General features: G+C 39.2%; 2 protein-coding genes across 6 annotated transcripts in view; one reads left to right on the top strand and one right to left on the bottom strand.

Annotated features, from left to right (window-relative positions):
* The window catches only part of LOC119481208 (serine/threonine-protein kinase pim-1-like), a 1,020,488-nt gene that overhangs the window by 105,440 nt on the left and 887,339 nt on the right, over positions 1-27,709 (bottom strand). The gene's annotated exons all lie outside the window — the stretch shown is intronic.
* pcxb (pyruvate carboxylase b) overlaps positions 6,602-27,709 on the top strand; it is a 370,637-nt gene continuing 349,529 nt past the window's right edge. The window contains exons 1-3 of one of the 3 annotated variants that reach the window (XM_037757905.1): positions 6,602-6,794; positions 21,556-21,692; positions 26,693-26,786. In XM_037757905.1, the coding sequence (XP_037613833.1) occupies positions 21,557-21,692; positions 26,693-26,786 (230 nt within the window). In that variant the 5' untranslated portion in view covers positions 6,602-6,794; position 21,556. Of the gene's footprint in view, positions 7,044-19,415; positions 19,567-21,555; positions 21,693-26,692; positions 26,787-27,709 lie in introns of those variants that run through there. The other 2 variants (XM_037757903.1, XM_037757904.1) reach the window with 2 other exon arrangements.

Genomic DNA, 27,709 nt, shown 5'->3' with positions numbered 1-27,709 from the left:
TGTCAGGTATGTTTCATTCAGAAACAAGCAGCAAAACTGAATTAGCACGTGGCTAGACATCAGTGTCATAGGTGAACGCTGTTTGACTGGCCACTGGAGGGGTGAACGGTCACTTGGATGGTAAATGGTAAATATTGACCCCAGCCAAACACACTCTCTGACATGTGTGAACCCGTCTAAGCACACAAAATGACAACAGACTTAATATTGAGAGTCTGTCAGAGAGGGAAGGAGACTCGAAAGAATTCTTCTTAGCGAGGTCCAACGCGGCCTGGCTACACCGGCGCTGGTGATGTAACGCTTGCACGCTGTGGTTGGCCCACTTGGCATGACTGAGAGCACTCTCTGTGTTTCTAAAGGAGGTGTGTGAGAAACTATGAGAGTGCGGTATTAATCACAACCTTTAAGAGACAGCCTGAGGACCTTGGCAGAGAGAGAAAATGAGTGTAAGTGACGGAGAGAGAGATTAAACTTCAGTCAGAGAGAAACAGAAAAAAATAGGTCAAATGAAAGACAAGTCATAGGGTATTTGAACTGATCAGAAATCCTACTGCAACTAAGATTTACTTTTGTCAGTGAATGCATCATTGATTGTCACATTAATTTTAACCATAATTCTGGTTGATTTTGAAATTGTCCTCTTAGGAATGTCATTGACACGGACTCTGTTATCTGGAGCTGATAAGAGAACACACAAGAGTTGAGAAACGATCAAGTATAGTATATCTGTGTCAAACCCCAGCGTGTGGTTGTGTTACTGAACTTCTGTCATCACTACATGTAAATGTGCATATATAGGTGCACACAGTCCAACAAATTAAAGACATTTGGTGTTGATAAGAGAAAGTGTTGAAAAGTCTTGATGGTGTGCTAATGTCTTCCTGGTTTAACTGTTGATTTTCATGTAAATATCACACTAATAATAAGGTGTAATAGGGTGTATTTACCCTTTAAATTAGGTTAGGATCAAGTTAGTCATTTGCAGGTTAGGATCAGAGTTAGTCATGAATGCTTTAATGCAACGTCCTCACTGTTTTGTCTCTGTGTTGCACGGGGATAAAAGAATAGTAGCCTATTGTTCACTTTACAAAGCAGGACTACAAAGAGCCATTTTAAGAGCCTGTAATCAAATCCTGTCCTTTTCAGCTGTTTCCTGCACTGTTTTTTTTCTTCTTTCGTGCTATGCACCACAATATTTACTGACTTTTCCTCTCTTCCTCTCCCTTTCTTTTCACTGCGTTTCACCTTAAGTCTGTTGATGAGGAGTTTACCCAACATTTTAATCTGTTAAACTGTTTAGGATCAAATTCATATTGGTTATTCTAATGTAGGTTGTACACAAAAGTAAGAAGACAACAAATCTAGTTTTATGAACGTACGCTTGGTGAGATATAAGTCCATTAAAATATCAAGGAAAAATCCAATTGGTCTGTTTAACAATACATCATAGTGAATGTAAAATGTGCATTCTCTCTTTTGTCAGTGCAGAATTGCAGTTTAAAAACTATTTTCTCTTCCTCCCCATATTGTAGTCCTCAAGAACAAGAGTGGTAGCTAGCAGCACAGCCATGCTTTTAGTCATTAGCATGATAATAAGCAAAAGCACAGTAATAAATGAAAAACAAATGATTTTAATAAATTAAAAAGGCCATAAAGGTCATAATTGCATATTGTTTTAAAAGTCACACAAATACTGTTATTTCTTAGTGATTTCCTTGGAAGTTTCTCAGAAAGAACTGTGCAATCTGATACACATTATAAGGCTTATGGAGACAAAGACTTTTTAAGACTTTTTTTGTTTTGGATTTCCAGAGGAATTTCTTCATAACAATTCAACCCCAAGTAAATATTAATTAATGAAATAAAATAAAATAAAATAAAATAAAATAAAATAAAATAAAATAAAATAAAATAAAATAAAGTTAAATAAAATAAAATAAAATAAAATAATAATGAATAAATTATCTATTATTTATATAACGCAAGAAGGATATATATACGTACATTCTTGCGTTGAACTGCATGCTTCTCTGTAGACCAGTTTCACATTTTTGCATGCTCACCTGAACCGCACTGACTAGACTCACTATTTAGCAATAAATTTGAATAAATTTGAAGAGTGCCAACTGAACACTCCCTCTATTTCCCCCTATAATAATTACTATCAATTTACAGCAGACATTTTGACTTAACATAACAGGAAAAGCACAGGTGCAACTAATGATATGAACAATGCCTCATCTCCATCCAACCTGCAGTAACTGTCTCTGGCCACTTGGGGGCAGCGGAAGCTCTTTAACACAACGCTTACATATTATCACCTTTAAAGTAGATGCAGCAAATTGCTAGCATTAGCAAAGGATTTCTTTGTGTTAACACATCCAGCAAATAGCTACGGAACAACATTAGCATTCATTTGGAGTCGTGTTTCTGTCCACTGGAGGAATGTAAGTCTAATTTTCACTGTCCTTTTAGCTCTGGTTTGGTCTCCAAACAATATGTCTCTTTAGCTGTTAAATGCACCAGCTAGTCGCTAACTGTCTTTCTGCCATGTGGTGGTGGGCAGGTAGCTAGCACCTGGGTTTAGCTTTTTTGCTAGCATTTAAAATGAAAATATTGAGGACAGCAAATTTGTTCATATCATATCACCTGTGCACACCTGCTGTCAAAATGTCTGCTGTAAAAAAGCTATATGGACCAGTAAATCAAAGTAAAATTGCTATTTGAAATGATTCATGTGAGACTTCCTCAAAGGCCTATGGAAAGGAGGCTGCGTTACGCGTCATCAACGCGTCATATCTCCGGGGGTATTGCACATGCGCAGTAAAATCTGGCATGCACTCGACGAATTTGAGCCCATCGTAATGCACGACCGCAGCTTTAGTTACACTGTGCATGTGTTGTACCTCATACCCCAAGACCCATGTCCCAGCCTCCTTCCATAGGCCTTGACTTCCTCCTAACAGACCTTTTTTACTCAGAAGCCATTTTGACAGTAGGAAAAAGCACAGGTGCAAACATTAAAATGTATGACTCCACATGGCAGCTTTGACTTCAGGGTCATGGTATTGAGCATGCTGGCTCACTGCCTCACTGTGTCTATTACTGGGACACTTGAATTGAACATTGCTAATTAGTAGGCTAACACCTGCTGGGCTTTTCCTACTTTGACAAATGTCTGCTCTGAAAAAAAAGCTGTATTTTGGAATAAGCTCTTAAATTCCACACTAACTATTTAGTACACTAAAACAGCATGTGTGATACTTTAGTATGTCCGAAACCTTAGTATGAAACCAATAGTGTGTGAATTGCATACTATTTCCGGTGAAATATTGCAGTATCTATGCAACGCTCTACATCCATGGCAACGCTGGACATTACATTTCCATAAATATCTGGCTGCCTACAGAAGACAGGCTGTGTCAGCTCTGTCCACAGAGACAGGTGGAGACAGAGTAACATTTCCTGCTACAAAATAGCCCATAAGTTGAAGAAATTAGGAAAAAATTCTTTAAAAAATTTAATGTAAACTCCAAGATTGTGATTCCCTCTCGGACAAAAAATAAAATACAACATCTACTTGGAGAAAATAGTGTCATCGCCATAGAAGCTGCAGAATATGTCACAGTGCATGTCACAGCCTAAGAGACAACCACAACAACAACAACACATAACAGATGTAACTCACACTCTGCCTTTTATTTACTATTTTTTTTACATTTATCCTTTGATATTGCAATATATTGTTATTAATTGTTTTTTATTTGTTTGTTTATTTTATTGACACAACAAACATTAATTACTTCTTTATTGTTTTCTTCCATTTACATGTATGTATGTTCTTTTTAAATATCTATATATTGTAATTTGCTTAATGAATTGTATACAGTGCCTTCAGGAAGTATTCAGACCCCTTCACTTTTTTCACATTTTGTTATGTTGCAGCCTTATGCTAAAATCGATAAAATTACTTTTTTTCCTCATCAATCTACACGCAATACACCACAATGACAAAGTGGAAACAGAATTTTAGAAATTTTTGCAAATTTATTAAAAAGGAAAAACTGAAATATCACATTGATATAAGTATTCAGACCCTTTGCTATGACACTTGAAATTTAGCTCAGGTGCCTCCCATTTCCCTCGATCATCTTTGAGATGTTTCTCCACCTTGACTGGATTCCACCTGTGGTAAATTCAATTGATTGGACATGATTTGGAAAGGCACACACTTGTTTATATAAGGTCTCACAGCTGATAATGCATATCAGAGCAAAAACCAATCCATGAGGTCGAAGGAACTGCCTGAAGAGCTCAGAGACAGGATTGTGTCGAGGCACAGATCTGGGGAAGGCTACAAAAAAAATCTGCAGCATTGAAGGTCCCAATGAGCACAGTGGCCTCCGTAATTCTTAAATGGCAGAAGTTTGGAACAACCAGGACTCTCACTAGAGCTGGCCGCCCGGCCAATCTGAGCATCGGGGGGAGAAGGGCCTTGGTAAGAGAGGTGACCAAGAACCCGATGGTCACTCTGACTGAGCTCCAGAGATCCTGTGTGGAGATGGGAGAAACTTCTAGTAGGACAACCATCATTGCAACACTCCACCGATCGGGGCTTTATGGCAGAGTGGCCAGACGGACATGAAAGTTCGCTTGGAGTTTGCAAAAAGGCACCTAAAGGACACTCAGACTGTCGGAAACAAGATTGTCTGTTCTGATGAAACCAAGATTGAACTGTTTGGCCTCAATTCTAAGCGTTATGTCTGGAGTAATCCAGGCACTGCTCATCACCTGCCCAATACCACCCCAACGGTGAAGCACGGTGGTGGCAGCATCATGCTTTGGGGGTATTTTTCAGCGGCAGGGAAAGGCGACTGGTCAGGGTTGAGGGAAAGCTGAACAGAGCAAAGTACAGAGATATTCTTAATGAAAACCTGGTCCAGAGCGCTCAGGACCTCAGACTGGGCCGAAGGTTCACCTTCCAACAGGACAATGACCCTAAGCACACAGCCAAGATAACGCAGGAGTGGCTTAGGGACAACTCTGTGAATGTTCTTCAGTGGCCCAGCCAGAGCCCTGACTTGAACCCAATCGAACATCTCTGGAGAGACCTGAAAATGTCTGTCAACCGACGGTCCCCATCCAACCTGACAGAGCTGGAGAGGATCTGCAGAGAAGAATGGCAGAAACTCCCCAAATCCAGGTGTACAAAGCTTGTCACGTCATACCCAAGAAGACTTGATGCTGTAATCGCTGCCAAAGGGGCTTCAACTCAGTACTGAGTAAAGGGTCTGAATACTTATGTCAATGTGATATTTCAGTTTTTCCTTTTTAATAAATTTGCAAAAATTTCTAAAATTCTGTTTCCACTTTGTCATTGTGATGTATTGCGTGTAGATTGATGAGGGAAAAAAGTAATTTTATTGATTTTAGCATAAGGCTGCAACATAACAAAATGTGAAAAAAGTGAAGGGGTCTGAAAACTTTCTGAAGGCACTGTATATGTATATATGTACAGTATATGTTTTTGTTTTTATTTTGTTCTTTTTTTTATTTATTATTGAATTGACGCTTTGGCAATATTGTTCACCTGACAGTCATGCCAATAATGCAAATTGAATTGAATTGATATCCCACAATGCAATGCGGTAGTGAACACAACGTTCATAACAGACGTTGACGTACAGCTCGGTGACGTTAATAACGCTTCAATTTAAGTGTAAGTATACGATTTTTTTTATGTGTTTTTTTTTAACTCTATTCTTTATTTTTATCATTTTTATTATTATTATTATTATTATTATTATTTATTTTCTTAATTATATTTCATTTTGAATGTTGAAGTTGTTTTCTCTAGTGTACTTTATGAGTTTGTCTATAAGCTCATCTACTTAAAAATTGGTCTATAAACTATTGTAATTAAGAACTGTAAATTGCATATACGAAAACAACCTCGAAAAAAGGGAAAAAATAAAGTATATAAACAAAAGCACAAGATGACACTTTGCAACAACACTGAATAGGCCTATATAGTTCTAAATAGATAGATATATAGACAGATAGATAGTAACTTTATTGATCCAGAGGGAAATTCAAGTTTCCAGCATCACAGTTCCATAGTGCAAAAACATGTTCGTAAAAAGGCAGTAAAAAAGTTAGTAGTACAAAGTACAAAAAAAATACCAGATATAAAAATACAAGGAGATGAAGAAAACTGTTAAAAGTGAATATAGTGCAGGGTAACAGCTGTGATACAGGACTATTAAAAAAGTGAATATAGTGCAGAAGAGGCTGTTAAAACTGAGTACAGTGCAGGGTAACTCCAGTAGGCCTATATAGTTCTGTAACATTGCCGGGAATTTGGCATTCATAACTTGGAGTCATCCTCTTCATAACATTATGTTTTAGCATATTTTACCCTCCACTATTACTATTAGTAGTGTTATATTTTAACTACATATACTGTGGGTGTTTTGTCTCGAGCTCTTTAAAAATGGTGCCGCTCGCCGCGTGCTGTCATGCCCTCTTCTGTGATTGGCTGAGAGCAGAGGGGGCGTGTCTGGTTGCGTCATGTTAAAGAGAGGGATGAAAGCTTAGAGAGAGAGAGAGAAAGAGAGAGAGAGAGAGAAAGAGAGAGAGAGAGAGAGAGAGAGAGATTAATAGGGAGTAGGCAGGCGCAGTAGCAGACTCCTATATCTGCCAGACGGAGACGGACGGTGCCAGCTGCTAGCTCAGTTAGCTCCACTAGAAGACAGTTAGCAACTAGCTGCAGAGCCTCAGAGCCTTCACTACATGTGAGCGACTGAGAGAGAGTGTGTGTGTGTGTGACAGCGTGCTTTGAGCTCCCAGAAGTCACTCCGTGTGTGTGTGTGTATAAACTCTTCCTCTTCAGAGCAGCAGCGTGTTTGCGTGTCGGTGTGTGTGAGTGAGTGTGAGGTTAGCACGCACACATAAACACTGTGATAGTCGACTGTTTACATCTGGTGTCCGGTTACTTGCCAGCGGATTCACATCATTTACAGGCACCGAGACAGCACCAGCATGTGAGTACTGATGGGGGTATGAATGAGTCCTGTTTGTGTGTGTGTGTGGCTGGGATCATTGAGTGTATTTGTATTTATTTTACAAACCATTCCTCTTCTTTTTGAGTGTGTCTGAATGGCTACACGTGTATAGCCTGAACTTGTGTGTTGCTGTCAACGTGGTAAAAGATGGTTGTAAATGGAAGTGAGTCTTGTCATAGCTGCACAGTTGCTACAGACAAGACATTTTGCAACTGTGTGTGCATTAATAACTTTGTTTAGAAAGTGGCTTATTTACTTTGCTAGCTACACTTTTTTTTTTTTAGCTGAACTATGCACAAGGAAACTTGAACTCCTCATGGCAAAGTGGGGTCAAAGGGCTCTGAGGATGTTGCAGGAGGCAAAAATTAGGAGCTTTTTTCAATGGAGTTTTGTATTGGTGTGGCAAAACATGCATGCTATGATTTGATTTTGCTACTTTCACACCTACAGAAAGATTGGTGAGGTAAAATAAAAATGGGGGCTCCTTTATCTGATTGATTAACATGGAAATCCTGCCATTTAAAAGAGTAAAAGGCACCACACTAGGGACTACATTTCACATGTATAGAAAGGAATAAAAGTGTGTTTACTTGTTGGAACTTGTACATTGCATAACATGCTTCTTTTATTGTAAGCTGCAGCACACCAAAGGAGCTTGTAACTGTGTGTGGGTAAGGGCCTGATTTTCCCCACTGGTTTTCTGTGTTGCAGACATTTTGGTTTCTGCTCTTTCACCTTTGAACCTGTGCATATTGTGTCAGAATCACTGGACAGTTTGTTCATCCTCAAAACAACCTTTACTCTTGAGTGGTACATGCAGAACAGCTGTCCAATCCCAGAGCTCAGGGAGGCCCAGTGGGAGTGATGTACAGTAGTGATCAAGCAAAGGACAGTTATTTTCATAAGCAGTAAATCCCATAGCAGGGATGTGATCAGGAATATGCAGACAGAGAAAGGCTGTAGTCTGCTTTTTTTTTTGTCTTTAAGCCCTTTTAAAGTGACTGTAGTGGCCTTGTGTGTTTGATGGACATGTGACATTCACTCATTCACCTTGATGTTATTACTTGTTGCAATAGTGCCAAGGTAATAGACTGAAAATGTTCGAGGCAACTGGGACACATGCATCATAGTTTTATGACATGATACATACATTCCACCCTCATGCATCTCTAAGGATGACATTTGTAGTTTTCTTTTGCACATATTTTCTTACTTGGATACTGGACAAAATTAAAAAGTTGAAGATCTTCAGTTCTCTGAGTTTTCGGAATAGCAATCAATTAATTAATGTTAGCCCATTTGAGTTGTCAAATAGATATTTTGACATGGACTTGCCTTACTCCCTCAGCATTTTGTTGTTCTCTCTGTGCTGTCAGCTAACTTGGCGTCCTGAACTGTTAGGGTTACCATGAGAGTGAAAAAATGATTTATTCTTCCTGGGAAACACTGGACCTTCTCCTTTTCATACTGCTGAGGGCACCATCCAGCAAATATCTGTGATGAGTGGCAAACCTTTTGCACAGCGCTATTACATACAAAGTCAATGCAAACAGGCCAATAGATGCAAATTTGTGGCAGGTGATGCAAATGTTATGTGTCCTATGTTGAGTGTTGATGGAGCAGCTGCATAGCCTGGCACTGATTGATCCAAACTCCATTCAGAAAACAAGCATTTTAAAAGTTGTTTGCTTATTGTCTTGCGGGCAGACCTGACGAAGCATAAATTCAGACTTTTTACATATCTACATTATTATATAGTTATTTTGGCATCCTTTTGATCCGTTTATTGCAACTAAATCACAGAACAATCTGTTTATTTTGGGTTCATACCGCAGTAGCAACGTGTGGCTTGCTAGTTACAGTCAGTGCAATGGTACTGTATGTGAATACAGCTCACCGCCACGTGATGTTATGAACCCAGACACAACAGCGTTGTGTAAAGCAAGGTGAAAATTCACCTCGCTCTTGGTGTGAATGCAACATAAGAGTTAGAGTGGAATCTGTCAGACTGGGAGGCAGGTGGTAAACAAAGATGGTGAGAATAACCAGTGGTGATAATAAACTAGCCGTGTCCCTGGCACTATGATTCTACAAACGACCTTCTGAAGGGCATGACATGAAGATTATTTTTGTATACATTGTCGCACTTTTGCTGAAGTGTTGGGTCGTGTTTAGGTGAAGTACAGCCAGTAGAGCATCTTGCTATGCTTGTAGGCATAAATAAGAAATCCCGTATTATGTCCCGTCCTGTTGTCCCATTTTAAAAAGAAATGCATCAGATTAAGGAGGTGCTATAGAGAGGGGAAGTCCCTCCCCTTCTAGTGGCTCCCATGGGACCTTATTTCAGAAAGAATATGTACGGTAGTCAATAGCGAGAGACAAATATTTTTTTAATCCCGTTTGAATTGCGCCATGAATCACACATATGATGTTTGTCAATTTAAAAGATCTTTTTCATGTCAAGAAAGTTACACTTTGTCGTAGGTTTGTCCTAGTATCATTTAATTTCAAAGTCAGTGAACTACATCTCTCGTCTCGCACAATCTACGTCACCAACACTAGCTAGCTATCTATCTAGCTAACTTAGCTATGTTACACGCACAGATGAAACGTTATCTGACCTGATGTGTTTTCTTTTTACCAGCCGGGAAGTGAAATAAAAAGCAAGACCCGTTGCTTGTGTGAGTACATCCCAGTACGAAACACACAGGCATCGTAGCTTCAGCAAAAGAGACGTCCCTTACGCAACTTTTGGGTGTGTAGTCTTTCTAATTATGTATTTTCACAGTGTTATACTTCAACAGTTTTACAACAAACGCGACTTTCTTTGCTTGCAAAATTGTGTTTTAAATTGACAAACGTGTGATTCATGGTACAATTCAAACGGGATCCAAAAAAAATAATTGTCTCTCACCGTTCATATTTTTTCCGAAATAAGGTCCCATGGTAGTCCACCGGAAGACGCGGGACTTCACCTCTCTATTTCACTGGGCCTCAAAGCACTGACAAATGATGATATGGTAGTTATGGTTCATGACAGATTGATCCAACTGCGATTAGCCGGTGTACACCAGAGTCATGAAACCCTGCATGAATGTTAAGCATGCTAAGCTGCTTCTTCCCTCGAGGTTTTTGTGAGGTCAAAGAGGGTCTAGTAGCAATATGTCACTCGAGAAGCTCTCATGCTCTTAGCAGCCCCCTCCCCTTCAAGAACTAAAACATGTACAACAAATGTCCAAGTGTTCAGTAACCAGTTAACTACACCAGACGCCTCGTGGTAACCTCTGGTTTAAAGAGAGCAAAAGTTTTCACAGACAATTTCTTATGCAGGTAGGAGAATCCAAAGTAAAAAATTGACATTTTAAGTATCTACTAGCCAGGCTTTCCTTTTTTACAGAGAATGTAAGGTGTGACAAAATATAGCCTGTAGGCCCCAATCCTCTACAGCTCTCTGGTCAAGAACTTTATCCTTTACAAAATGTAAAGACTTTCCTTGAGCAGAGATTCTTCATATACGTAAGTCACAAATAATGTCCATCAAAAAGATAACAGGTTAGATAATTTCCCGGCGTCTATTAAACTATGCTGCAGCCCAGTAAAACTGTGAAAAAAGGGTCCAGGACAGCAACATGCATTTTAAGAATTATGTAAGAAATCTTGTGTTTTTCCAAAACATTACATCCTAAAGGAGCAGCTTGCAGTAGCAGCAGGAGACTGTGGCATCTTGTTGACACAGCTGGTAAAGAGGCTGAGTGACAGTGAAAGTCAAGATTAAAATGCAGCAGTTTCATTTGGCTCTAATAATCCTGTCAATATACCACAAATTGTACTTTATTACAATTATTTTGTTCACGTTTTTTGACGTTTGCTACGTTCAAATGAGTAATATCTGTTTGGGTTCATTTATATTGAGAGAGAAATGTCTTTTGAATGGTTCATTTAAGGAAACGTAGTATTAATGTCTTGCTCAATGGCCCTTTTCCAGGTCCTTTTCCCTGTATTTCTTGTTTACGTCTTTGCGGCAGAGTGTGTGCAGACTGCTTGTGAATTCAAACCCACGATCTACCTTTCCACTACATTCTAACCTTTATGCCACCACGACCCACTTTTTAGGCACGTCACAAGCATTTGTTTTGTTTACACAAACACGGTCAGCCTCGGTAACCTTGTTCCTGCCCCGTCTGAGCATGTTTCGCTGTTAATAATTAGGATCTCATCCTTTATGGGTCCTTGCTGCTCTGACACAGCCAATCCAAAACATAACTTTATGACAACCTAAACCATATTCCTGCACTCTTCTGTGCAAGGAATAACATCAGATTTCTAGTTACTGACAGTCGGGCTTGTACTATTTTACTCAGTCTATTGCATGGTCTTGGAGAGGCTGTCATTTTAAATAAAGGATGATATGGGGACAAAAGCTGATCTTTGCTTTGTTTTCATTTATATTTAGGAGAAAACCTTTAGTGGAAATATTAAAAAAAACACTGCGAAAAAACACAAGCAGCAGAGAAGTAAGGATGCTGTCTGGCTGCAGTGAGTGTAAGGGCAGAGACGGAGGTTAATGGCAGTAAAGTGTTTGATAAAACACTGCATAATTAACAGATTTGTGAACTACTGTTGTTAGCCTGCCAGTTCCTAGCTCCTGCAGTTAATTTTTTACAACCCTACCCGCTATCCCCCCCTGCTTTCAGGTGTTTTTTTCACAGCAATCTGCATTGTATTTTTCTCTATTCTGATTCCTGTATGCCTTACCTGACCTGAAAATGTGTTGATACAGTAAAAAAATGCCTTGTTATAATGGTTTTAACTCTATATAACTATAGATGACTCTCCTTTGTTCTACATTAGTACGCCATAGACTTTTACTGGATTCGCCTCATCAGCTAAACCCTGTCCAAGCCACCAGTGGTCTCATATTACAGACACCTTGTGTTGTAAAGCATCGTGTAAACCCACTGAATTAATTAACAAATTCAATTTAAGAGCCAAGGTTTCGAAAAGTACAAAATAATTCAGGCTGAGCTATCAGGAAATGTGTGAAGAGTGACATAAGAATTCAAGAAACTGTGTGATGCACAACATATTTTCTTGCTTTAAAGCTTTAAAGCTATTTGTTCCCTTTTGTCCCAGGCCTTGTTTTTATCATGAACTCAAGGTAAGGAATGTCAAATATCCCAGGAATTAAATTTAAAGTGACAGAGAAAGCTCTAGAAAAGGTAGATCCTGTTATTTCACAAATGCTGGCAGATAGCCATTGTGTGTATTGTAGGATCAGTCAATTAGGGCAAATTTAATGCTAGTTATGTGTGTTTGTGTGTCACACTATCAGGCGCCGTGGGCGTCAAAACAGAGCCGAACTTTGATCTCTAAGAAGTTAATGTATGAACCAGAAATCACCTCTGTTCTTTTGAGCAGCCCAGCACACGCAGGTTGTTCTCCGTGACCCATGACCTTTAAGTTTAGACAGACGGTTGTCTGATGCATGCATGCGCCGGTGCATGCGTGTCATGTTTTTAGCTGTGCTGTCAGACAGATATACATTGAAGGCTGAGAACAGTTTTGGTTATTTAGAAATTTTGCTGTGAGGACACTTGTTTGTGCCCCTGTGAGTGTATAAGAGAGACATTTAGAGACAAGACAATAGAGAGAGAGAGAGGGTCAGAGAGTGCATTTGGCATAAAACCTCTTCATTCCATTTTAGCCTCCCAACTATAATTTAAATCAGCGCTTGTTTTGTGTTGCAACAGTTTTGTACAGTGCTCTGCCTGTAACGGAGAGAGTCAGATAAGGTGGTTTGTTGCTCACTGATTCAAATAACAAATAGTTGAGAAACAGACAAGCCCTGTACAGACAGAAATTAGATTAAATGTGCCTCTACTACCAAAATATATCTGTGTCTTGTGATGATTTTGTCCTTCTGAGTTGACACTACAATTCTTTAGACTTTTTCTTACTGCTTTATTTCTCAACTGCATTGGAAGTTTAAGGTTCATGCCTAAAAGTTTGCAAAAATGAGAGGTTTGCATCTGGATTTGAGCCTCCAGATTGAAAGTTGTGGAACTAAATGTTGTTGCTGAATAACTTCAGCCAGACGTCTGCCTCCTGGTTTCACCGTTTCCTTTGAAGCTGTGGTGCTCCCAGTGATTACAGCAACATAACTCTTTGAAAAAGATATCGTAGTGTCTAGTGGTATCTTGTGTAACTGGGGTAGATTATTGAATGAATGGTCTGGTTTGAAGTGGGAGTGGATTGTTCATATCTGAAAAAGAAGACAACCCCACTATCCCTATTTATCTGTTTCAGACTCAATTAAAGACAAAGGTCACATTCCTGTGTCACAGACAATAGGGACCTTTTGAAAGGCCTGTTAAACGGACCAAGGGAAACTTTGCCAAATGATTCTGGCCTTAACATATCAGATAAATGTTACTTTAGAAATATTTATACTGAGGATAATTGTGTTCATGGTTTTGTTCCCTTTTTTTCTGGAATTATTGAAGCTCATTACATTAAACAAGTGATTTACAATCACCTGAACTAGGGTAAATTGACAGTACAAAAGCACAAAAAAGGCCTAAAATGGGAAGAGTGATTTTTCACACAGTGAACAACAAACCTGTATTGAAATCTACAGGATGAGAGTTAGTAACGTTAGCTGTTAGCAACCTGTGGGCAGCACATTCCTGCTTGTATAATAATAAATAATGGATCTACTAACGTTAACAGAGGTGTCATTGAGTTACATCATGGTGCGTTCACGCAGTAAAAAGTAGTATTGGGCGAAGGTAAATTATAACGTTATCATGATGTGTTCAAATGTAATCTATTAAAATGTAGTTTTTGGCAAGAAAATCCAGATGTTTGAAGGAGATGTTTTTACAGCAATATACTGTAAATAGATAATAGAGAGGGAACTATGACATGTTTAACTTCCTACCACTAGCTCTAAGCAGATTATAATGCATCATTCAAACTACTGATGCCAAGATATATATTAAATAGCAAATATTTAAATAATCATTTGAATTGTGTGTTTTTATGCAAATAACCACTATAGATGACAATAGCAAAGTACAGTACAATACTGTGTACAGTACCCTCCCACCCCCGAAAAATAGTCCTCCCCCGGAAGCTATGCTTTAATTTGAAATCTGTAATTTACCATGCATACAATGTTTTAATGTAAAAGTGGCAGAGAAAAAAAAAAATACTGAAAAAAGTTAATTTCAGACCCTGCTTATAAGCATTCCTGATTATACCAAAATGAATGGGAACCTGCATGAATAATGACTGTGTAGCTCACTGTGAAGCATGGGAACTGATCCCAGTGTAATCCATCTGAAAGAGATTTCCTTTGTTAGAGTTGTGTGTGTGTGTGTGTGTGTGTGTGGGTAAAGCAAGTAAGGTTATTTGGATGACTTGGATTTTCTGTTACTGTTTATAGACGTAAATTCCTCTCCTGCTTTTCTTCTACAAATAGCTAAGTAAACTGATCAATCCAATCAGACAGCCTATCAGGATTAAAAGACATTGATTGATCAAGTTGTATCTGCTCAGCAACACTACATAATAATACTGTTGTTGTCACTAATACGCGATAAAGTGGATATTGACGGCAGTAATTAATTACTATATCACTACTATCTTTTACTGATGACTATAGAAATGATGATATACATTCCTACATCAGTCAGAGCCACATTAAATGCATGTTAAATGACATTTTCACTCAAGTAACATTGATTTCGTTGTGATCATGTGAAGAAAGAATGCACGATGCTGATGTGGACCGTGACGTGATCAGCTGTGACGTGAGCACGAGAGTATTGAACTGTGAGTGGAATTTGGTCTTGTTTGTCCACAGTGGTAATGTTTGCTTGGACGTCAGAAAAGACAATGTGATCAAACCTTTTTGCTGATTCAACGTGGACTGCACTGAAGTTGAAAAAAAAAAAACGGACTCATCAACAGATGCTGCCCAGTCTGTTGTGTTCAAACCTCCTGCTCTCCAGAATACTGTGCATGCCATGAGTCAACAACAAATGGTGTGTGAGTTGTCTCACTGATCACATGGTCAGCTCTTGTGGCTCAGTAAGAATATTTAGCCATAATGAGCCACATAAGTCTGGAAAGATTTTGCCTTGCCATGTCGTATTGCATGTTAAACCAGAGGTTCTCAATCTTTTTTCAGCCAAAGACCTGTTAGAAGATAGAGAATATACCGGGTTTTATTGTGCTTGTTATACCCGTTATCATGCCAATAGCTTTCAATAACTGTTGCTCAATATACCACGTCATTTGCCCTGCGTGTCGCTCGTTGTACGAGGTCACTTGCTCTGACTGAATACAAAAACGTCCACGTTTCCTTGGTTTGCAGAAATGTACAATGCCAACATTTTTTTCTGGCGAGTGGACTGATTATACTGTAGATTTAAAAATTTAAATATTATTGGTTGAACTATGAAATCTGTTATAAAACATATTATGTGATAATTTAAATGAATGAATCTGAAAATTTTTCAGGGACCCCTGGCAAAGTGTCACGGACCCAACTTTGACAATCATTGCATTAAACTTTCCTGATGTAACTTAATCAACCAGTCATTTACACATGGTTATATGTTTTCATCAGTGTGAAGGCCAAGATAGGAGTGTGTTCATTGAGTCTGTTTTTTTTTGTTGAGAAATTTCAGTGTCACCTGATCATTCAATATTTCCATGAACTGTAACGATGATAAAATATTTAGAACTACGGGCCACGAAGGTTTTATTTTCATCAGCTGTTTGTGAAGGTGTCTAATACAAAATGTACCAGATACTTTCAAAACACTCACCTTCAGTGTCAGCGGTTATTCTCTTTTTTTCTTTACTTTATTTCGTAGACTAAGTCCTGATAAAGAGCAGTTTTATCTCCGCAGCACTCGCCAACTACACAAAAAGGAGACAAACCAGCGAAATCACAATGAGGCGCAAAACCTGAATTACCGTGCCCACCATTTGACATTCCTTTCAAACTTCAATTTATCCTTGAGTTTGCCTCATTGCATCTTGGCAATGTGAGTCATACTACCGGTGAACCACGTTTTATTGTTAGCTCCATCCGTCCGTGCAGGGAGACGGGAAGAAAGGAAGGAAGAGGGTAGTGAGCTACATTTCAAAACTGTTGAATAATGGTATCAGAAAGAGAGAAATCTCAGAATGAGAACTAGAAGAGGAGATGCTGGGGACTGAAGTTAGAGATAGGGATGAGATGACGGAGCTTGAAAAGGATGACCTTTGTTTTCTCTCTTATCACATTCAGTGTTATTTAAACTGCTGTTGTGATTTGTTTCTCAAAGTCCAACCTTTGACTATTCAGTGAAATGGTATTTGGACACACATTTCACCTTTTAACCAATATTGTGATTTCCTCCTCATCCTGGGATTTGAAAATTGCAGTAAGCTATATTGCGATTTCGATAAAAATGACCATTAATTGTGCAGCCCTAGAAAATAGAGAGCTAATTATTTGTCTCAAGGACCTATTTGTATTATTAAAAAAAAAGCATCACAAAAGATAATCACAACAGTACATATGGTAGAATCTAAACATTTCAGATTCTAATAATTTCTTAATTGTGGTCCTCTTGTTAGGATGTAAACACGTTAGCAATATTAGCAACTTTAATATTAGCACCAAAGGTATGAGAGTACTCTAAAGGTAGAGGCCAGATGGTTTGTGTCACGCTTCTAGTCGCCCGTTTGACAGCATCACTGTCTAGAACGCTGTCTAGAGAAATGTCCTCAACATTCATTGAACTTTAGGAAAGTATACTTTCTGTTTTTTGGGTGCATTTTCATTCATTAGTCATTAGATCAGTTGTTTACAACTTGGCATACGGATGGTGAAGTTTTTTCCCTCTGCTTCCCACAGGGTCTGGAACATTTCCAGCTTTTAGGAGATCAAAGAGCATTTTAGATCACAGGGCCACATCTTGTATTAACCATCATTAGCCTACTGGCTGGTAATATTTGAATGCCATTTTTCTGTACATATCATTTAAATCAATGCATGCTGGTCTTGTGACTAGTTCTGTTATTGGCCATGTTTCAGCAAAATGTCACCTCAAAGATTAGTTTCCATCTGACTCCATACGGGAGTTTTGATTGATTTGCAATAGAGCTGTTCAAAGTTTTGATATAATATCATTACAATATTGATCCTGTGGGACACTATTGTATTATGTAGATAAAATAATATCTTTTTTGGGGCATTAAGGCTGTGTGACAAATTTCTGAACTCACTCAACTGTCGAGGAATTAGCAGATAATACCTCTATCTGCCTTGCCATCATATCCACATTGCTAAGACAGTATAAATATTATCAGAGGATATATATCACTCAACCTTAGAATAGATACGCTTCTCTGTTTAGAAGTTGTAATTCAGCTGTGTTGGAGAGATGTGCTTAATGCAGGACACAGGTAGTATTTGACCTGTTTTTGCCTTGTCCCGTCCCTCTCCGGTCTCTCTGTTGTCTCCCTGTCTTATTATTCAGGTCTAGGGAAGGAAACTCTATCTGTTTCAAAGTGTGACGCTGTTGCTTTTGTGTAGATGCCGGATACTGTTTCAGCTTGATCTTCCACTGCATACAGTCTTCAGACTGTCTGAAAGCATTCATTGACGGTGTAAAAACATGTATTCATTGTTTCTTTATTCAATTCTTTGCAGTTAATTCTTCATTCACAAGTCACACTTAATCATATAAGACATCGCCAATCTAGTACTAAATAGGTTACCACTGTAAAGGAGATTTTGAGTAAAACTTGAGTAACTTTGCCTTCTTTGCTTTATGCCATCCAATCTGGGTGATCTAGCCTCTCAGCAGTCAGTCCACATTCCACCTACTCACTTCTTGCGATGTGAGATATTGTATAGCCGACATGTTTTAATCGGTAATGAATAGGACACTTTCTTTGGTTTTATGTAACCAAATGAGTGTGAATTATTTCATTTGTTGGTGTAATTAATTCTCTCATCATGCACTGAATAAAAGTTTAGACAAACTACAGGTGGAACTGGGGAATGTAGCCATGCTGTTAGCTTAAGAATGCCATCATGTATGTCATTGTAATGGTTAGGTATAGTGACTGTTTTTACAGTAGACACCACTGTTCACTATCTTTGAATCTGCAGGTCATACAGTATGTGCTAATTCACCTTAAGTGAAACCCTGCAACCACGGGTAACAAACAGGAAGTAATTGTGCATAATAGTGGGTAGGGCTGGACCTGAGTCAGATTCAAATTGGATTTGGCTGTTCAATACGAAGATTCAACTATTTGTTCCTTTTTTTTCACATTATCTGGCAATCAGAAAATCCATTGGGATGACTTTCAGTGATGGTTTTGACCACATTAACATAGTCAAATGTGTTCAAATGCGGCCCGCCACAGTTTCATAATGGACAGAAAATATTTGTACACTTCTCAACCGGTGGGGTCGGTGCAGTCTGCTTGGGGGATTCGACTCTGTGGGTCAGAGACGGGCGCTCGGTGTAGATCCCCTCATGGGACCTCTCCCCGGCGAGGGCGCTGCAGTGCCACGGTGCGCTGCAACTGTCTCTCGGCTTGGAAAGGCCTGGAGTGAAGGTGGTTTGAGCATTGCAGCACCCCTCGCCTGGATGTCGCCGTTTGCCGGGGTCGCTCGCTGCACCCCCACTTCCTGCAGGGAGGGACGGGGCGCGGCTGTCACCCGAGTTGGACTAACCTCAGTGCGAGGAGTCTGCGGCAATGTCGGCAAACCACCTGACCTGTCTTGGAACACGGACCCCGTCCATTCATATCTATACAACCAAATGTGTTATGATTTAATTTGTTTACAAGAGCAATTAGTTCTTCATAGATCTAACCTCTTAAAAATAAATGATGGCTTTACTTGAAGAATTTCAAGTCGACCTCGGGGTCACTGTCTCTGATTCGACTCACTGACTTTGAGGAGGCAGCTCTAATAATTAGACCTCACTCGGCTCAAAGAAATAAGGTGTTTTTCTCTGTCTGGGTCAATGTTGGCACGAAAAGTTCAAAGTTTGGAGAAGATTCTAGCCCTCGTGATCTGAAGCTCTGGATTAATGTCCAACTTATTTTATAGTTCAGGATATGGCCTTTGCAGTTGTGTTTCAATGCGCTGCCTGAGTTCTGAAGTGTATAATAAACCAGACATACTGTTAAATACAGCTCGACAAATCAGTTTTGTTTGGTGTAGTTCATTATGTGGGTTCATTATTATTCTGGGATTTGCAAGGAATGGCACTTCATCAGCTTAGTAGTGGTCTCCATTGACTGCATTGCTGTTGTTTGACCACAGTGTGGCATCAAAGGACTGTCAGTGAGGTGTAGCCTTGTATTCAGACCAGAAGAAGAAGCTTCCACCTCTGCAGTCAGTCTCACTGTCAAACAACTCCCACCAGTAAAGCTGCCTGTCTCCACATAGTGAATGAGCCTCTTACCAGCTGGGAAGGTAGTTATGCGTTAATGTATGGGTATACTTTTGTGTACTTGCCATCCACATGTGGTTATGGGTACATTAGTCTGTGTATGTTTGGTAATAGGGTGCTTCATTGTATGTGTTTAGGGGATTATTGATGGTAAATGCAGCCATCAAACCACAATGTCAGCGTTGAGTGCAATGAATGGTTTGTTTGTGTGTTTTGTTCGGTGAAGAAGTCCCTCCGACATGTGATAGTTGGATGGTTGTTTTGTTTGAGTTCAGTCCATAAAATCAACTGAGGAAAAAATAAAAACCATGGCTCAACTGAGACAGACTGTGGAGTATCTCGTTCAGTATTCAACATGAATTCATGTGCAGCTTTGTTTTTTTTTGCATTTGATGAATAAATATCAGCAAGTTTGTTTCTTTGCTACAATTAGATCTTTGAAGTCTGTGGCAGTCTGTATGCTTCAGTCACAGTCTGTAGGATTGTATGACATTTCTGGGCTAGGAAAAAGATACGTAGTGCCTTCATTTTTGTTATTGTGATTTGAAAAAAATGCACTACAAAACACACCGCAAATTTGTTGTCTTTAATTTGACACACCTGCAGCTGGTAAGCAGAGCGGCAGCTGATTGGCTTCCTAACTCCCTCCTTCCCTTTTATGGAAATCTAATCTTTTTGATGTTACGAGTATGATTCTTTAGTCAGCTGTGAGCTGTCATTCCAGTCGGATTTTTCTGTACACTTTTTTTTTTCATCAGTTTTACTAAAATTTTTATATGAATGTTTTGAATTTATACAAATTCTGCATTGTATTATTCATTAATATTAAAGCTTCATAATATGAGTTGTGGTACTTGATCCCTTTATCATCAAATAGGGTAGGCCCATATGTTGTCTATACTATATCTAGCGTCTGACTCATAATGTGCATGGTTGAATCTTAAAAAAACTTTTAAAAAAACTTTTAAAAAAAGTTATTTTTATAAAACCTTTTTCTATTTTATAAAAAAGTAGTGCATGAGATAGGTAATCTGAAAAAAAATCATGTGTCCTCCGGTGTCCTCCGGTGCTCCAAGATTTCACAGACCGGAGGAAAACAACCAATCAGAGCCAAGCTGGAGCCTGCCGTCTCTGAGCAGCTGTCAATCACTCCTATCAAACGGTCAAACTAGGCAGTGCTGATCAAATATGAATTAATATTCTGTAATATGCAGAAAGGTTATTATGGAATTTTTGCCTAATGATGCCAAAAATATTCTGCCTACTGGAGCTTTAAGTGCTAAAATCATTCTAATAGAGAGACAACTATAACAGCCTCAAGTTGGGAAGAGATTTTCTCTAACTATACTAGCAGCCATCATAGAAGCAATGTGCCAAATTGCTTAATATCGGCAGTTGTATTTGATTTTTCAACAGTCTTTTCACAAACTTTCAAAGCAACAGAAGTCAGGGCCACAGGTCTCAAATTATTCATACACAATACAGTCTTTTCTTCCTGAGTACTGGAATTATCCAGGATAAATATCAGTAACACCAATTAAAATTTTCTTAGGAAATACCGTACAGTTGAAAGGCACACGCAACCCTCGGCAACAACTTAATAGGGCTTGGCGCTTTAGTAGATTTAATCTCTCTAAACAGGGCTCGCACCTCTTGTTTAATCACTTTCAAAGCATTATCATCCTCTTATCATTTTCCTTAAAGCATCTCTTTATAACCTGAGAAACTGGGTTTAGCAAATGGTTTCTACATAGAAGAAAGTGTGAGTTTTAGACATTTGTTTTTGATCTACAAGTAATGCCTTCTAGCAAAATGGTTTATATATTTGACTAATTGGCTGTCTTGTTGCTGAAGAACCAATGTCTGTTGAGCATGAGTCTGTACAAATGCATCCATTTCCTGATCCATGTGTTCCCATCTCTAGTTTGTCTCACTCTGTTGTCTCTTCCCTTCACTTATTGCTCTAAGTGTATATTGTGTATGTTAAACATTTTCTTTCTTTTTTCTTTTAGCATGTTGAGGTACACTGTAGTCCGAGGCGGTCTCGGCCTGTTGGCTGTGAGGAGGGCGTGTGTCTCCCCCCGCTTCAGCCACTCTGCCCCGCAGAACCAGTACCGACCAATCAAGAAAGTCATGGTGGCCAACAGAGGTAAGACCCCATCCACGTCCTAACGACGCATTTCCACCAGATCCGGTGACGGAGGGCGTCTTAATGCTTTCCATTAATTTCCCTATGGACAGCAGTCGCCCAGTGCTTGGCGTTATCATGCGGTGAGTTGGAGAGGGTCTGTATTTGCATAAAGTTGAAAAATCTCAACTTCATGCAAATGAACCCGTCCAGCACACCTGGTTCACAAAACTCAGACCAAGCTGTCAAACCATGCGATGTAGTTAAAAAATGAAACAAGATTCAGCAGTGGCATAGCCTTTTTCTCGGCTCAAGTGTTTTCAGGAACAGATTTTGGTGGATTGTTTAGACCTGTGGTTGTCAATCTGGAGTCTAGGCCCCACTTAGGGGGGCGACAAAGGTCACAGGGGTGCATCAGGACTTGTCTGCTCTGTCAAAATTAGATTTGCTCATGTACAGTGCCTTCAGAAAGTATTCAGACAGGTGTACAAAGCTTGTCACGTCATACCCAAGAAGACTCGATGCTGTAATCGCTGCCAAAGGGGCTTCAACTCAGTACTGAGTAAAGGGTCTGAATACTTATGTCAAAGTGATATTTCAGTTTTTCCTTTTTAATAAATTTCTAAAATTCTGTTTCCACTTTGTCATTGTGGTGTATTGCGTGTAGATTGATGAGGGGAAAAAGTAATTTTATCGATTTTAGCATAAGGCTGCAACATAACAAAATGTGAAAAAAGTGAAGGGGTCTGAATACTTTCTGAAGGCACTGTATAACTAAAATAATATACACGCTTACTGGATCATTTATACAAAAGTTGGTATATTTTCTGCTACTTAGTAACAAAATCTGATGAAATATTCTGCTTCAATCCATATTTGTTGGCGTTTAGCCTTTCAAAAACAACATTTTCATTGCGGTCAATAACGTATTGGCTCTCCTGCTTAGTGCACACAAACGGAGGCCGCACCTGTATTAACGGGGCGGTCTAGCAGCAATCTAATAACACCACAATAACCACAATAACAAAAAATCTATTTTGGCTCTAACAATATCATAGTAAATCAATTAAGTCGTTACAAAAAAAGAGATCATATTATGTATCTGCATTCACTTGGTGAATCCGTCAAGATGTCATCACTTTATTTATGTTGACGACACTGACGAGTTCTATTCAATAAAGAAAGTTGATCTAATAAAAAATAAATAAATTTAATACACCGAATCACTTAATCAAATTGAGGATTTCATTCGTGGATTTGTAATTTATTTTTAGGGTCATGACGTTTGGGGGGCTCAGCTTTTCTTGGATACAAGTAGGGGGGGCCTCAAGGAAAATAGGTTGGGAACCACAGGTTTAGACGGAATAACAGAAAGTTTATGAGCAGGCTGTCTTGTTGTTTCCTGTTTGAAACTGCGAGCAGAGAACCAGGGACCAATCAGGTGCATACCACGATAGGGTACGTCACCGCTTGAGCGGCCGATTGAGTGCAGCAGTGCGTCTCCTAGTGTTATCGCCGGATCTGGTGGACGTGTAGCATAACAGCACTAATTCACCACTGAATAAGACAAGCCATTCAGATAGCACCATGAAATAAAATACAGTTTAATGCCGTTTCATTTTTACTGTAAGAAAGAAAAAAGTTATGACATTTACAGTTTTCCGCAGGCAGAAGAACAGACTCTTAATATTTAATTGCCGACATTTTACTCGGCACATGCTAATATTTAAGCACACGTTGTATGTGGGTGGCTGCACAAGCTAGCTTTGTTTGCTTTAATTCAAAAGCACTGTCAAGCTTTTGAGACTCACAATAGACCAGTTTTTGTCTTTCTTTTAGGGATTGCAGGGGGTCTTTAAGGGGAGTTAGCAGGTCAACAGTAGATATCACATAGAAGTGGTGTACATCATCTGAAAGCTGGGAACCTGAAGATTAATTTGAGATACAGCTCAGCACTGTGTGTCAAGGTGTTCATAAATCATAAATTAGAAATTAATTAATTAATTCAAATAAATTGTGAAAGTGCATAATGGCTCATGATAGAAGTATGTGATGGTCATTCCCATGCTCTATTATGTCTCATAAGTTGTTGCAGCAATTTCTGTGTTGATACCATTTGTTACACAGATTTGGTGCTAACTTTAACAATTTTTTACCATTCGAGAATTGATAAAAATGATCAATAATCCCTGCAGAGTACCACATTAAGACACCAAGACCTTGTGGAACACCATAGAAAAAGCCATGCTGTGATTTGGTATCAAAAACTTTTGACATTTGGAGATTTCTGCAAGAATTGCATTTTTCAGTGATTGGATGGCGAGGAAAGCCATCCATCCTCTGAATGCTCTAGGTCTCTAGTTTGTGGTTGTAAAGTTTCATGAGGCTGTGATTATCCTAGAGGTCGCAACAGGTCATTTTATACAGTGAGGTCAAGTTTAAAAAAAAAAAAATGGTCTCATTGCAATGAAATGGCTGCTATCGGGACTAACATCATCACACATGAATACAGTTGGGCTCATTGGATCCACAAGAGTCTCAGCTTTAAAGTGATTATAATTTATGTAATTCCAAGACTGTTTAGGGACCCTAGTATGCAGAAATATTCAAATACACCATTTTTAGAATAGGTGAAAATAACACATGCAAAAAAATGCATGTTTCTTGCCCCAAACAGCATGTGATTATCATAAAGTCGGCATGTTTGTAAAAGGGAGACTCGTGGGTACCCATAGAACCCATTTTCATTCATATATATTGAGGTCAGAGGTCAAGGGACTCGACAAGTGGGTCGACAAGGGAGTTTTCCCTTGCCAAAATGTAGCCTAACTTTGGAGCGTTATTTATCCTCCTTTAGGTTTAACAGAGGTGGAACTGCAACCACAATCCTCACATCCTCAAGTATTGAGTTTAAGGGTGTATGTATTAATCTGCTTTCTTTAATGCAGCACATAATGTCACAGATTATTTAAATATTACTGTTTATGAAAGCTCAAATAAAATCAGTGTGGAGGTCTCTACATTCCCCGGAGTCTAAATGAAACATATTTTATGCAATGTTTCTTTTTTTCCCCACAAAACAAATTGAACCCACCAATAGGCAAATATGTTTGTTTGTTTCTTTCTGAGCTGCTAGAAATGACCATAAGTGGGGTCTCTACATTAGTGCATTGAGGTCTGAATGGAAATATAATTATAGAGAAGCCCAGAGTTTTCTAAACACTAAGCAGCAGTCACCAGTGTGGCCGCTGCACGCAGTGTAAACATGACTGACGTGCTCTGGTAATACTTGTAATCACCGGACCCCCTCCTGTTAATGCTAATGCTGTCCAGAGAGGCCGTCAGGGTGCAATTAAAGTGACTCTGACAGGTGACGTGCAGGATTTGAGCGAGAAATAAATGCATTTTGTTCTAATTGCTTTTTAGAGCCTCCCATTATATTCGTTCCCGCGGACGCATTTAAAGTGTGTTCCATCATTTCAGATTGATTGTTGCGTGGGTTTCCAATACAATTCCAATTCTGAACACATGTAGGCCTCCTGTTGCACGTGATGAGTCTGCATTGTGCATAGGCATGCGTTCACGTCTACCCTTCCATAAAGGCTCTATTTAACTGCTTTAATCCATCAATGTGATTCAAATGGATTGTGGTCTCTGCCACAAGTTTTCGCACACACACACACACTCGCACATGGCAGGGCTTTCCGTCAATCTTTCACCCTCACATCGGCGTGACGCGATATCAACACCGCATTAGATCACATTCATCACACTGGGGTGCACTGGACCGTGCTCGGCCTCAACGTGTGTGTGTGTGTGATGAAAAGAGAGAGTGGACCATCACATCATATCAGCCCAGATTCCACTTCATCAAGCACATCTCCTCTCTGCCATTGCTTCTCTGCTCTTTCACTATCACTAATATTCTCCTTTCCTTTCTGCTCTCCTCTTAACTCCTCTCTCCTCATTTCCTCTCCTCCCTCCCTTAACACTCCCTGTCTTTTTCAGCTCTTGTCAGATGTGATTTTCCTCTTGAGCCCGTTGCCGTCTCCCTTTTCACCCCACGTGACTTTGCTCCTTTTCCCCTGATCCTTTTTGCATTCCTTACTTCGTTTCCCCTCCACTGCTTCTCTTGTGACCTCTCTACTTATTTGTCATGTTGTTCAACTTGCCAAATTGTTGGTTACTCAATTCTTTAAAACCTCCTGTCCTTTTTCTTCTTTTTGCATTGTTCTTTTCCGTTTCCTGACCTTCTCGTCTCACCTTAAATCCATTACATTTCATCTGTCTGGCTCGTCCTCTCCTCTCTGTCCTCCCTCATATTTCCATCCTTTTCATGTTCATACTGTTGTCCTTCTCCAGAATTCACTTTCATTCTCGCTCGCTTTTTTTTTTTTTTTTAACGCTCCTCAAATGTTTGAACGCTGTCCTCCCTCTCAAGCGAGAACAACACATCTTACTAGTTTTCAGTGCCTAAACTTTTTTTTTCCGTGTTGCTTGAAAAACAAGTATTTGGCTCCAGTGACAGGAAGATAAAAGGCAAGCAGTGTTTGGGATGTCTAAAGCAGAGATTTTACACTATGCGTTCTCAAACTTTAGAAAAAATCAGTAGACTCATTGCAGTGTCTGTTGATATTTCTCCACAATGTGATGAAGTGCGTCTTGTTTTCACATCTCATGTACGGCATTAAACATTCAAAGTTTATTTTATTCTCTCAGCGGAGGCATTTGTCGTGAAATAGGGCCGATGCTACAGGATGTTGATAAAATCATATAAAGTGTGTGCTTATGAAAAATAGATGATGAAAGAACTGCAACCTCCCGCTACACACAATCTGCCAACAAAAATAAAGAGACATTTAAATAATAAAGAGCATAAAAGTGAAGGAGAGGAAGAGCAACATTTAGGAAGGAAGGGAGAGAAAGGAAACTGGTAGGCAAAGCCAAACACAGACTGGTAAATTAGTAAAATAACCAGCTCCTCCTGCACCATCCTTTCATCACTTCCTCTTTTCTTCCAGGTGAAATCGCCATCCGTGTGTTCAGAGCCTGCACCGAACTGGGGATTCGAACCGTGGCCGTCTACTCCGAGCAAGACACCGGACAAATGCACAGGTACTCAGCTCTGCTACATCGGAGCCAAATGGGTCCGCGCAGGTTTAAATAAAGAAAGCGTAACCGACAGATGTCTTAGTAAGCTGCTGGGCTGCCACTGCTTGATATCGACCATGAAATGCTAGCAGTTGATTAGAGCCAACAGCAATTAAAGGAAGCTTGGGAGCATTTCTCTCCTCTCCAGCGCTTTGGGCCGGTTCTTTGTTTTGCGCTTGGTGTTAAGTAGGGACATAAGTATAATTGTATTGACATTCCAAACATTCAGGTAATCACGCTGCTTAGTTTACGTGCACAAACATCTTAATCTGTCAGCTTTTTCTATTCCACCCTGACTTTCTAATATCTCTCTTTTAAATAGTCTTTCACTGACTAACAGATCTTCTTATATGCTTGTTCTTGTACCACCTGGTTCTGCCTATCCTCCAGGGTCTGAAATTAACTTTTTTCATTGAAATCTCTGCGCTAAATGAAGGCATAACATTCTAGATCTGATGTCATTCAATGTTTGATGTATTTGACACAAAAAACATTATATGCATGGTAAAGTATTCAAATAACATCGTAGCTTCCGGGGAGCCCTCTTTTCCGGAGGTGGAAGGGTACTGTACACAGTACTGTACTCTACTTTATTATTGTCATCATTCATATCATTGTTATTTGCATAATTAACACAATTCAGATGATTAGGAAATAAATAAATTATTGTATTTTTATTCAAATATTTGCTTTGATTAATTTTTTTTTGGCATTGGTTAGTTAAAAATATAATTAGTTTTAATGATGTATGATAAGCTGCTTAGAGCTAGTGTTAGGAAGTTACACAAAAAGAACTGGATTTATGCAAGTTTCTCGCCAAAAATGTAATTTTCTGAGATTACATTTGAACACATCATGAAAACGTTAGAATTTACCTTCGCCCGATA

Source organism: Sebastes umbrosus, chromosome 22, assembly GCF_015220745.1.
Source record: "Sebastes umbrosus isolate fSebUmb1 chromosome 22, fSebUmb1.pri, whole genome shotgun sequence".
Taxonomy (NCBI): domain Eukaryota; kingdom Metazoa; phylum Chordata; class Actinopteri; order Perciformes; family Sebastidae; genus Sebastes; species Sebastes umbrosus.
The sequence above is the reverse complement of the archived record's forward strand: the minus strand, read 5'-3'. Positions and strand labels throughout refer to the sequence as shown.